This window comes from Catharus ustulatus, chromosome 29, assembly GCF_009819885.2.
Source record: "Catharus ustulatus isolate bCatUst1 chromosome 29, bCatUst1.pri.v2, whole genome shotgun sequence".
Lineage (NCBI taxonomy): Eukaryota > Metazoa > Chordata > Aves > Passeriformes > Turdidae > Catharus > Catharus ustulatus.
In genome coordinates this window covers 865,513-877,500 of record NC_046249.1, presented here as the reverse complement: position 1 = coordinate 877,500, position 11,988 = coordinate 865,513, and the positions used below count along the sequence as shown (strand labels likewise).

The window sequence follows — 11,988 nt, the reverse complement described above, 5'->3', positions numbered from 1 at the left end:
AGACCCTGCCAGCTGGGCAGCTTCAGTTTGTGTCACTGCTTGGGTCCTGTGTTCCTGATTCAAAATTGGGAATTTGGGCTCTTCCCACAGCAGGAAACCTGGGCAGCAAGGGAGGAGCTGTCAGCACTCCCTGGACAAAAACTGATGGGCAAAGAGGAGGAGGAGTCAGGAGAGAACAAGGGGCAAAGTTGACAAGCAACAGCAATTCTGCATCCTCAGAGGGGAGAGAACACCCAGGGGGAGAAAAGGGGGCTCAGAGGGGAGAAAAGGGGAGCTCAAAGGAGAGAAAAGGGGGCTCAGGGGGGAGAAAAGGGGCTCAGGAGGGAGAAAAGGGGGGTCAGGAGAGAACAAGGGGGCTCAGAGGGGAGAAAAGGGGGCTCAGGGAGGAGAAAAGGGGGCTCAGGGAGGAGAAAAGGGGGCTCAGGAGGAGAAAAGGGGGCTCAGGAGGAGAAAAGGGGGCTCAAGGAGAGGAAAAGGGGCTCAGGGGGGAGAAAAGGGGGGTCAGGAGGGAGAAAAGGGGGCTCAGTGGGGACAAAAGGGGGCTCAGGGGGCAGAAAAGGGGCTCAGAGGGGAGGAAAAGGGGGGTCAGAGGGGAGAAAAGGGGGCTCAGGGAGGAGGAAAGGGGGCTCAGGGGGGAGGAAAAGGGGCTCAAGGAGAGGAAAGGGGGCTCAGGGGACCCTTGTGGCTCTGCAGGGACAGTGAGGGGGGTCAGGCTCTGCTCCCAGGGGACAGGGCCAGCAGGGAACAGCCTCACAGGGCCCCAGGGGGGTTTAGGTGTGAGATTTAGAACATTTCTTCCCCCAGGGCAGGGCTGGAGTCCCCCATCCCTGCAGGATTTGAAATCAGGGGGATGTGGCACTTGGGGACGGGGGCAGTGCTGGACTCACTGACCTTTGAGTGTGTGATTTTATGAGAACAATCAACAGAGAGGGGAGAGATTTCCCTCCCAAAAATGCATCAGGCTGAGCTGTGGGGGCTGCTCAGCTCCTGGAGCAGCAGCTCAGCCTCCCCTGTGTGAGCTCCTGGGGCTGGGACTGCAGCAGCTCCTCCCTCAGGGGTCCTGTGCCAGCCCCAGCTGTGCCAGTGCCACCTCCTGACTCACCCCTGGCACTGTCTGCTCCCCCCAGGCTGCAGAGATGGATGGGTTCCAGGCAGACACTGAGGAAGATGAGGAAGATGATGACTGCATGATTGTGGATGTACAGCCAGGAAAAGGTGGGGAGGGGAATGGGGAGCAGAGCTGTGTGAGCTCAGCCTGGGCTGTTCTGCCCCTTCCCCACCATCCCTTGAGCTTTTCTGCTTTATTCTGCTTTTTAACTTGTTTTGAGGATGTTTTTTTTGTTATTTATGGTCTTGTCCTGCCTTTCCTGGCCTGCTCCCCCTGCCCTTGCCTCAGGGGCACAAAACCCTCATGAGCAAGTTCACAAATGGGCACCAGGGCAGTGCCAGCAGGTCCCTGGTGAATTATTGGAATTATTGTCCCTCCTGCTGCTCCCTGGGGCGTGCAGAGCCCCCCAGCCTCTGGGTTCTCACCCTTGGTGCTGCTCTGCTCCCCTCCCTGAGCTGCTCCCTGTGTTTGTGTCCCAGCCCTGGCCTGGGAAAGGCTTCAGAGCTCCTGCCAGGGCTGGGCTGAGGGTGGGGAGCAGCTCCTTCCATCTCCAGAGCTCCTGGATGTGATCACAGATCAGGGAAATGAGGATGGGGAGCAGCTCCTTCCATCTCCAGAGGTTCTGTGAGGATGGGGAGCAGCTCCTTCCATCTCCAGAGGTTCTGGATGTGATCACACAGATCAGGGAGCAGCTCCTTTCATCTCCTGAGGTTCTGTGAGGATGGGGAGCAATTCCTTTCATCTCCAGAGGTTCTGGATGGGATCACAGATCAGGGAAATGAGGATGGGGAGCAGCTCCTTCCATCTCCAGAGCTCCTGGATGTGATCACACAGATCAGGGAGCAGCTCCTTTCATCTCCAGAGGTTCTGGATGTGATCACACAGATCAGGGAGCTGCTCCAGCACGTGCTGTGCTCCCCAGAGCTCTGGGTTCTTTATTCTGCTCAGGGGGAGCTCTGAGGGAAGGGGATTGTGCTGGGAGCTCCTCTGGCAGATCAGGACTCGTGCACAGACATCCTGGAGGGTCTGACCCGTGCCAGGCTTTATCTGGGCTCTCCTCTCACCTCCCAGAACAGACACTGGGACTCCTGACAAGAAGCTGCTTTAATCTTAAGCTGCTTTTGGTCATTACCAGGCTGAGAGCTGGGAACTCACCCCAGGTTTGTCACCTCTTGTTCTGAGGATGGCACTGAGCAGCTCCCCCCCTCAGGCAGCTCTGTTTGTTTGCCTCTAAAGCACTGAAAAGATTATGGAAATCCTTTTTATGGTTGAAGAGATTTTTTTTATTCTGGATTGGTGGTATTAAATATGAAGCCAGTGTTAAAACCAGTTTTTAAATAGTGCTGAAAAGGAGACTCACAACAGATGCAGGAAGCTGAGACAGATAAAACACAAAGTAGTCAAATTCTACTGGATGAATGAGGATATTTATAAACACCAAACAAACCCAGCACATTCTCTCCTTTGCAGGTTCCACAGCTCCAGAATCCAGTGGCTCAGGAGCTGCTGCCCAGGACAGCAGCATGGTCAGCCCCTCTAATCCCATCTGACTCTTCAGTGCTACTAACTCCTCTGTATGGATGTAGAATGAGCTAGAACATTTTAAACCTCGTGTATCTTTGGCCAAGATACTTGAAAGTATTCCACATTTCTTGTAAAGAGAAGACAGCACTTTGTTCTGCTTCAGACCAGATGGAAGCTTAAATTTTTAGTTTTAGCTTTTTTAGCTTTTTTTTTTTTTAAATACTGCATATTAATCTGTCCTTAATAAAGCATTATTGAAATTTTGATACTTCTTTGTAATGGAAGGTATCTAAGTTATCTCTAAAAGCAGCTGAGGGATTTTGGAATAAGCTTTGTTGTGATGCCACTGGGGAATGACTGTTCATAATGTTGTACAGCGTGGCCTTGGGTATAAATGATGTACAATTATATATGAATTTATGCTCTTGTACCATCCTGTTTGTGGTCTTACTTGCTCCAGAGAACAGCAGCAGGGCTTTACCTTTGGAAAAGGAAAAATGTATGGTTTATTTTATTCTGGGACAGGTCAGGGCCAGAATTTCAGTCTGTCTACATCAGAGCTGGGCTCTGTCCACAGAAAAACTTTGAGGTGTTAAGGGATGAGCTGGCATCAAACTTGATGATTCACAAACAAACCTGAAAGGTTTTCAGCTTTCTGTGCCTGGTGAGTTCTGAGTTCTGAGTTCTTGAAGAGATTGTCAGGGATTTGAGGTTTGTTATTTCCCCCTGGTGCTCCCTGGTGCCAGGCTCTGCTCTGTGCAGGGACAGGGGGGTGATGCTGCCCCAGTAACACCAGTGCCAGCCCCAGCACAGACTGGTTTGGCATCTCAAACCTACAAACAAGTGGGATCAGAGCTGAGTCTTGCAGTGATTCCATTTAAACAGACCGAGTGTAGCTGTGCCCAGCAGCTGAGAGTGCACACAAGGACAAGCTGAGTTCTAAACCCAGCCCCACAGCCAGGCTCAGGCTGTTAGTCCAGCCTAACAGCCCCTACTCCCTGCTCCACCTCTGCCCTGGGACACCTCGGGCACTCCCTGCCCCAGTTTGGTGCTGGAGGATCCAACTGGGAGGCTCCCAGTGCTCCCAGTGCAGCCCAGGGGAGAGGAGCCTGGGCTGGGAGGGGACAGCAGGGCCACAGCCCTCTGAGAGCTGCACCAAAGCCACCCCTGAGCTCACCTAGCTGCAGCAGTCTTGGGGAAAGGAGGGACGAGCCAGCAGCACTGAGGCACTGCCCTTTATTTCAGGAGAGGCTCTGGGCCCCGGCCAGCAGCTCTGGCCTCAGGGGGCTGCGCTGCTCCTCCGCCGCCGCCTCCAGCTGCGCCATCACCGCCGCGTCCCAGGCCAGGCTCAGCAGCGCTGAGGGCACCTGGGCAGGACAGGAGTGTCACTGAGAGCCAGGAATGGCACTGACAGGGTCAGGAATGGCACTGACAGGGTCAGGAATGGCACTGACAGAGGCAGGAGCGTCACTGAGAGCCAGGAATGGCACTGACAGAGCCAGGAGTGTCACTGACAGAGCCAGGAATGGCACTGAGAGAGCCAGCATTGTCACTGACCACAGCCAGCATTGTCACTGACCACAGCCAGCATTGTCACTGACCACAGCCAGCATTGTCACTGACAGAGCCAGGAATGGCCCTGACAGAGCCAGGAATGGCACTGACAGGGTCAGGAGCATCACTGAGAGCCAGGAATGGCACTGACAGGGTCAGGAATGGCACTGACAGAGCCAGGAGTGTCACTGACAGAGCCAGGAATGGCCCTGACAGGGTCAGGAATGGCACTGAGAGCCAGGAATGGCACTGACCACAGTCAGCATTGTCACTGACACGGCCAGGAATGGCACTGACAGGGTCAGGAATGGCACTGACCACAGCCAGGAATGGCACTGACAGAGCCAGGAGCGTCACTGAGAGTCAGGAATGGCACTGACAGGGTCAGGAATGGCACTGACAGGGTCAGGAGCATCACTGAGAGTCAGGAATGGCACTGACAGAACCAGGAATGTCACTGACCACAGCTGGAAATGTCACTGACAGAGCCAGGAATGACACTGACTACAACTGGGATTGTCACTGACATGGCCAGGAATGTCACTGACACAGCCACGAACAATCAGTGACCACAGCCAAGAATGTCACTGACCACGGCCAGAAATGTCACTGCCCACAGCTGGAAATGTCACTGACACAGCCAGGGCTATCACTGACCACAGTTGGGCACATCACTGACCACAGCCAGGACTGTCACTGACCACAGCTGGGAACATCAGTGACCACAGCCAGGAATGTCACTGACATGGCCAGGGCTGTGACTGACCACAGCCAGGAACATCACTGAAACGGCCAAGAATGTTACCGACCACAGCTGGAAATGTCACTGATGAAGCTGGGAACATCAGTGACCACAGCCAGGCAGTCACTGACCACAGCCAGGCAGTCACTGACCACAGCCAGGAATGTCACTGACCACAGCCAGCCTCGGTGGGGATGCTAAAGCCCGTCCGGCACCACCCCTGCCTGGGCAGGGACACCTCCCACTGCCCCATTGTCCCTCTGTCCCACCGTCCCTCTGTCCCAGGCTGCTGAAGCACCCACAGCTGCTCTGTTCCCCTCGAGTTTAGGACACCCCAGGTGCATCCACAGAGCTCAGGAGGACAAGGGGGATTCTGCCAGCAGCTCCTTCCAGGGGATGCTGCTCTGGGCTCTCTGTTCATCCCCTCCCTCACCATCACCTCCCTCCCTCCTTCCCAGCTGCTCTCTGCTCCAGGAGGGAGGACCCTGCACTTCACACCTCACAGCCCCCGAGCAGTTCCTGCTGTTTGGGTTTAAAATGAGGGCTCAGAGCACAGCTTGGGGCTCTGGAAGGACACAAACTTCTCCCCCAGCTCTGAGCAGCAGAAGGCTCTGACAGCCTCAAGATGCCCTGGAAGGCACCAACAAAATTTTTTTTTTCACTCACCAGCCCACATTCATTGAAGGCCAAGTTCTCATCAGTCAGTTTGAGACCCCCAGGTCCCAGGAGCTCAAAGGGCAGCCAGTCTTCTCTGAGTGCTTCTCTCACAAAGTTGTAGAGCTCAGATACTGATTCCCGGGCATAAAAAGTCCCTGCCATGAGAAAACAAGGTGAGAGAGTCTGGCATTTACCAAAATCTAACCTTTTGTGGTCGGTTCCATGGGGCTTCACCTGCTGATGCTGACTTGATCGACGACTTCCCTGACACACAGCCAGCCTGATTTAACTGAAAACTATAAAAGCAAAATCCCCAAAGAAAAATAGTGAATTGTTGGGAGCCCCTGCCAGCCTGTCACAAAGAGCTGGGGAAGCCTGAAATGATTTCCAGAGTTCTGCTGGAAAATGTGAAGAGGATTTATGCAGTGTACAGTCTGACATCACACAGGCAGCCTCACGCTGGCTGCTGTCACACGCTGAGCTAATGAGTCCAGCTTGTTTCCAGAGGCCTGGGAAGAGCAGACTTTAATTAATGATGCCTTGAAACTCTTCCCTCTCTGCCCAATCCTGGCTTAAAACCCCAACCCTGAGCAGGGGGAGGGTTTGGAGATGGGAACAGTTCATGCAGGAATGTCACCCCAGTGTGTTTTTGGGGGGTTCCAGGAGGTGAAATCAGCACTCCTGACACCCAGCCCCTCACTCTGAGCACCCTGAGAAGCTGCTGGAGGTGCTGAGGGAAGGGCAGGAGCCTCCTCACCCTGCAGGATGTATCCATCGGGGAAGCGCACCCGCAGCAGGGTGTAGCTGTATTTCCTCATCTCCCTCTGCTCCTCCTTCTCGCGCATGGCTCTGGTCCTGAGCATCGCCGCCTTCTCCACCGCCTCTGTGCTGCGGGGACAGACCCTGCTAGCCCTGAGGGGACACCCACAGCCCCTGGCTGCCTGTCCCCAGCCCTGCTGCTGCCCCAGGCTCACCGGAGCCGCTGCTCCCTGCGCAGCTCCTCTGCGGTCAGGTTGAAGAAGTCGTGGGGCAGCTGGAAGCGCGCGGCCGCGGCCGAGGGCCGGAACAGCGTGGGCTGCCGGTGCAGCTGCGCCCGCACGGGCTCCGAGCTCAGCAGCTGCTCCTTGTGCTCCTTCAGCTCCTCCAGCCTGCCCAGCATCTCCTCCTTCAGCACATAGAACTCCTCTGTGGTCTCTGTAAGCACAGGGATGGGTGTGAGGCTGTTGGTCTTTAGGGAATGCCAGCTCTGGACAGGTTCAGGGGTTGCTTCTGTCCCACCCAGCCAGAGCTGGCCCCCAGCACCCCAAAAAACCCTGACTCCACATGAACACCACGAGTTCTTGCCTTGTCCTGGAACAGGCAGTGTTTTAGTCTCAAACCCGACAGCCTGGAAAAATTTGTGTGTCCCCTCCAAGCAGCTTATCCTCTCCTGGAAGGAAAGGACAGAATTTAGATGGAGTTTGCTCCAAGAAAGGGTTTTCCAAGGCTCAGCAGCTGCAGTCTGAGCTCACCTGAAACACCTTGTTCTGCAGTTTGATTTTCCGGTATTTCTCCTCCTCTGGATGGAGATAGATGTTATCCAGGTACCTGCAGGAAGAGTAATGCACTGCCTGGAGCGAAGCAGGACACTCCAAGGTCAGAGAGGAAACACAGACCTCACAGTATTTTTCTCACAGAGAAAAAAAGCTGAGAAACCCAGGAAAATAAAATACAGCAACCAGCAGTTCCCAAACCTCTTGGATTAGTGGGACCAACTCCTCAGGACGCTGACAAATTGGGTGGTTCAAGAGTTCAGTTTTTTTCCAAAAAAAAAGACTTTGCCAGAAGCAGAGCAAGAGAATCCACCAAGGAAGGGAGGGAGCTGCCCGTGCCCTCAGCCACACTCACTTGGCCATGGTCTCCACGCAGAGCCGCACCTTCTCCCGGTCCTTGTTGAACGTGTGGATCTCCATGATGGAAGCAGCCACTGGATCCACGGAGAAATACTGGGGGAGAGGGGGAGAAGCTGCTCAGACCCCAGCTCAGCTCAACCTCCCCCCGTTTGCTGGGCTAGAGGTGTTTGAACAGGAGAAGTGGAATTATCCTGGGGGGGATTTACAGGGAGGAGGAGGAGGGTTGGAGGTCACGGCTGGAGGGGACCCACGGCACAGGAGGGGTTTGAAGGAAGCACTCACTGCCTGGATGGCTTCTCGGAGCTGCTTTTCCTTCTGGTCCTTCCTCACTACGGCACCGGTCAAGGGGCAGATGAAATAAACCCCCGAGACAGAGGGAGCAGCTGCCCCTTCCTCCTCCTGCTGCTGAGGGAGATAAAACCGGGCACCAAGATAAATAAACACCCTGGCAGATCCCCCAGCACAGGGCCAGCACCCGAGGGGCTCTGAGCAGGGAATGGCAGCATCCCCCTCACCTTCTGCTCCATGGGGAGCCCCTTGTCGCCGGCTGCTGCCTCGGCCATCAGCTCCTTCCTCACTACAACAAACCAAAAAACAAACCCCAGTTGGAGCCGGGGCTCAGCGCATCCCAGAAGCTTTCGACACCTGCCCAGGTGTGGCGTCCCAGCCCACCACCCCATTTCCACCAGAGCTGCCCTAAAACACCCCCGAGGGGGCTCTCCCAGCCGGTACCGAGGCGCGGCTCCCCTACCCTGGTTCTTGATGGCCTCCTGCGAGGACGGAGCTTTTCCCTTGGGCTTCAGCTCCAGCCGGGCCAGCGCCGCGGCCGCCGCCCTCTGCGCCTCATCCGTGGGGGGCTGCCGGGGCTTGGGGGCCACCTCGGCTCTCGGCTTCTCCTTGGGGGCCCTGGCACGGAGGACACGGGCTCGGTGTCCGCTCAGCCGGCGGTGCCAGCCCCGAGCCGCGGGTCCCCCCCGGGCCCCGACGAGGTGCCGGGCCCAGTGCGGGCGGTACCGGCCGCGGAGGGGCCGCTGCTGCCCGGGGGTGGCGTAACCGGCGGTGGCGTTACCGGAGAGTCCCCCCAGCCCGTACCGGGACGGTTCCGAGAGCTTCTGCCCGGGCCCCGCCGTCTTGAACTTCAGATCGGCCTTGATCTCCTGGAAGAACTTGCGCATGGCGGTGCCGGGCTGGGAGCGGGCCGGGCCGGGAGCGCTGGGACGGGAACGGGGAGCGGGGACGGGAACGGGGACGGGAACGGGGCGGCCGCGCCCCCCCCCGCGCTTCCGGCCCGCCCGCGCCGTCACCGGAACGGGGCGGGACCGGCCCCGCTCGGGCGGCGGGGGGAGGGACACGGGCTCGGGATCGCCGGGACCACCGGGATCATCGGGATCATCGGGACACCGGCACGGGATCGCCGGGACCACCGAGACACGGGCACGGGATCGCCGGGACCACCGGGATCATCGGGATCATCGGGATCACCGGGACACCGGCACGGGATCGCCGGGACCACCGGGATCATCGGGATCATCGGGATCACCGGGACACCGGCACGGGATCGCCGGGACCACCGGGATCATCGGGACCACCGGGATCACCGGGACACCGGCACGGGATCGCCGGGACCACGGGCATCACCGGCACGGGATCGCCGGGACCACGGGCATCACCGGGACACGGGCACGGGATCGCCGGGACCACCGGGACCACCGGGACACCGGCACGGGATCGCCGGGACCACCGGGACCACTGGGACCACCGGCATCACCGGGACACCGGCTCGGGATCGCCGGGACCACCGGGACCACTGGGATCACCGGGACAACGGGACCACTGGGATCACCGGCACCACCGGCATCACCAGCACGGGTTCACCGGGACCACCGGGATCACCGGGGCTGGCGGCACCCAGAGACCCCGACCGGCACCTACAGACCCCAGACCGGCATCTACGGACCCCACACCGGCACCTACGGAGCTCCACAGAGCCCGGGTTGCATCCATGGAGCCCCGGCGGCCCCCACGGAACCGCACGGAGCCCAGACCTGAACCCTCAAACCGGCACCCGCACCCCCACTGAACAGCCCCGGCTCCCGGTGTGAGCAAAGCCGGCTGGAAGGAGCCCTGGGCAGCTCCGGAGCGAGCCTGGCGTGGAGCTGGGGCACAACCGGGGCTGGGGTTGTGTAAATCACACGGGCAAGGAGCCTGGAGTGTGCCCCATCCCTGGGAGATCGGCCGAGGGCTCCGGTCTGGGATGAGCGCAGCTCTGCGTGTGCTGCGCTTTCACCGGCTTCATTTCCATGTCCCTGCTCGTGGGACACGAGGAAAAGGCTGTGACCCTCGGGGTCAGGCTCGGGTCTGTGTGTTCACCTGTGCAGCAGCACCTGGCACTGCCCTGCCGGTGGCATCGGCACAGGGATTGACCTGGGGACACCAAGAGCCAGAAACACCTGGATGGATGAAGGCTGGACACAGCCAGTGGGAATCACAGACTGTGGCACGGATCTGACACCGCCACGGCACGGGACAGGCTGAGCAGGATGCACAGAGCGCTGGGACACAGCACGGGCGGGATGAGGCACAACCTGAAATAGTGCACGGCTGGGACACGGCAAAGCTGGGATGGGGCAAGGCCGGGATACGGCACAGAGTGGATACGGGACAGAGTGGATACGGGACAGAGTGGATACGGGACAGCGTGGATACAGGACAGAGTGGACATGGCACAGAGTGGATACGGGACAGAGTGGACATGGCACAGAGTGGACATGGCACAGTGTGGACATGGCACGGTCAGGATGCAGCATGGATGGGATTTGGCAATGCCAAGGCACAGCAGGGATATGGCACATCAGGGACATGGCACAGCAGGGATGTGGCACACCAGGGATGTGACACAGCAGAGACATGGCACAGCAAGGACGTGGCACAGCAGGGATGTGACACTGGCACAGCAAGGACATGGCACAGCAGGGACGTGGCACAGCAGGGACGTGGCACAGCAGGGACGTGGCACAACGGGGACGTCCCACACCAGGGATGTGGCACTGGCACAGCAGGAACATGGCACAGCAGGGATGTGACACTGGCACAGCAGGGACGTGGCACAGCAGGAAAATGGCACAGCAGGGATGTGGCACTGGCACAGCAGGGACATGGCACAGCAGGGATGTGACACTGGCACAGCAAGGACATGGCACAGCAGGGATATGGCACTGGCACAGCAGGGACGTGGCACAGCAGGGACGTGGCACAGCAGGGACATGGCACGGCAGGGATGTGACACAGCAGGGACGTGGCACAGCAGGGACATGGCACACCAGGGATGTGGTGCTGGCACACCAGGGACATGGCACACCAGGGACATGGCACGGCAGGGATGTGGCACACCAGGGACGTAGCACACCAGGGACATGGCACGGCAGGGATGTGTCACACCAGGGACGTAGCACACCAGGGACATGGCACGGCAGGGATGTGCCACACCAGGGACGTGGCAGTGCCTCCCTCGCAGTGTGACAGGGAGCGCTCCCAACACCTCCACGAATTCCTGCAGCGGGATTTCCCCTCCTCACACACCTCCCCTCCCAACCCCTGGCAATAATCTCCCCCAAATGCGGGCTGTGGTTTGGTTCTGCTCCCGCCTGGCTCTCTCCATGACCTTGCACAGAAACCGGTTTGGGTTAAACCCGGGTTAAACCCCAGTCCAGCTCCCAGTCCAGCGTTTGCTCCAGCTTAGCTGGGCTGAGCCCGAGTTCGGAGCCCCGTGGGTCGGATTGCCCCCGTGTGGCCCCAGTGACTGTCCTGGGCCGGGGACACGACCAGCCACCATCGTCCCCAGTCCAGAAGGAGTCTGGAGCCTCAGGAGGGCCCCGGGAAGGAATTCAGCCGGGCTGGGGGCAGTGGAGCGGGCAGGATCGGGGTTTGGCCCCTCCATGGCCCTGACCCTGTGCCCACAGCCCTGACAGCCCCCATAGCCCCGACCCCCCTCATGTCCCAGCGCCCTCAATCTCTGTGTCCCCTCAGGTCCGAGCCCTCTCAGTCCTTCTGTCCCCTCAGTCCTTCTGTCCCCTCAGTCCTTGTGTCCCCTCAGGTCCGAGCCCACTCAGTCCTTGTGTCCCCTCAGTCCTTGTGTCCCCTCAGGTCCGAGCCCCCTCAGTCCTTGTGTCCCCTCAGTCCTTGTGTCCCCTCAGGTCCGAGCCCCCCCAGTCCTTGTGTCCCCTCAGGTCCGAGCCCTCTCAGTCCTTCTGTCCCCTCAGTCCTTGTGTCCCCTCAGGTCCGAGCCCACTCAGTCCTTGTGTCCCCTCAGTCCTTGTGTCCCCTCAGGTCCGAGCCCCCTCAGTCCTTCTGTCCTCTCAGTCCTTGTGTCCCCTCAGGTCCGAGCCCCCTCAGTCCTTGTCCCCATCCCCGTCCCCCACCGCCCCTCAGGCCCCGCCCCCCAGCGCCCCCCGCTTCGGCGCCTCCGGCGGCGCGGTCCAATCCCGTTATCCCGCCGGGCCACCGCCTCCCTC

General features: G+C 59.0%; 2 protein-coding genes across 3 annotated transcripts in view; one reads left to right on the top strand and one right to left on the bottom strand.

The window, feature by feature from the left end:
• The window catches only part of CHAF1A (chromatin assembly factor 1 subunit A), a 19,387-nt gene extending 16,320 nt beyond the window's left edge, over nt 1-3,067 (top strand). The window contains exons 14-15 of the mRNA XM_033082293.2: nt 1,128-1,215; nt 2,579-3,067. Of these exons, the coding sequence (XP_032938184.1) occupies nt 1,128-1,215; nt 2,579-2,658 (168 nt within the window). The 3' untranslated portion in view covers nt 2,659-3,067. The remainder of the gene's footprint in view (nt 1-1,127; nt 1,216-2,578) is intronic.
• On the bottom strand, nt 2,368-8,730 carry UBXN6 (UBX domain protein 6). Of its 2 annotated transcripts, none has more exons than XM_033082295.1 (11): nt 8,570-8,730; nt 8,229-8,383; nt 7,993-8,054; nt 7,760-7,882; nt 7,473-7,570; nt 7,097-7,172; nt 6,930-7,014; nt 6,560-6,779; nt 6,343-6,473; nt 5,595-5,740; nt 2,368-3,999 (listed from the first exon to the last, which is right to left on the bottom strand). In XM_033082295.1, exons 1-11 carry the CDS (start codon nt 8,650-8,652, stop codon nt 3,874-3,876), a joined length of 1,305 nt encoding a protein of 434 aa, XP_032938186.1. In that variant the 5' UTR covers nt 8,653-8,730; the 3' UTR covers nt 2,368-3,873. The 2 variants fall into 2 exon arrangements, with proteins under 2 accessions (XP_032938186.1, XP_032938187.1); XM_033082296.1 differs by having other exon boundaries at nt 7,760-7,879.
• Nucleotides 8,731-11,988: the final 3,258 nt, after the last annotated feature.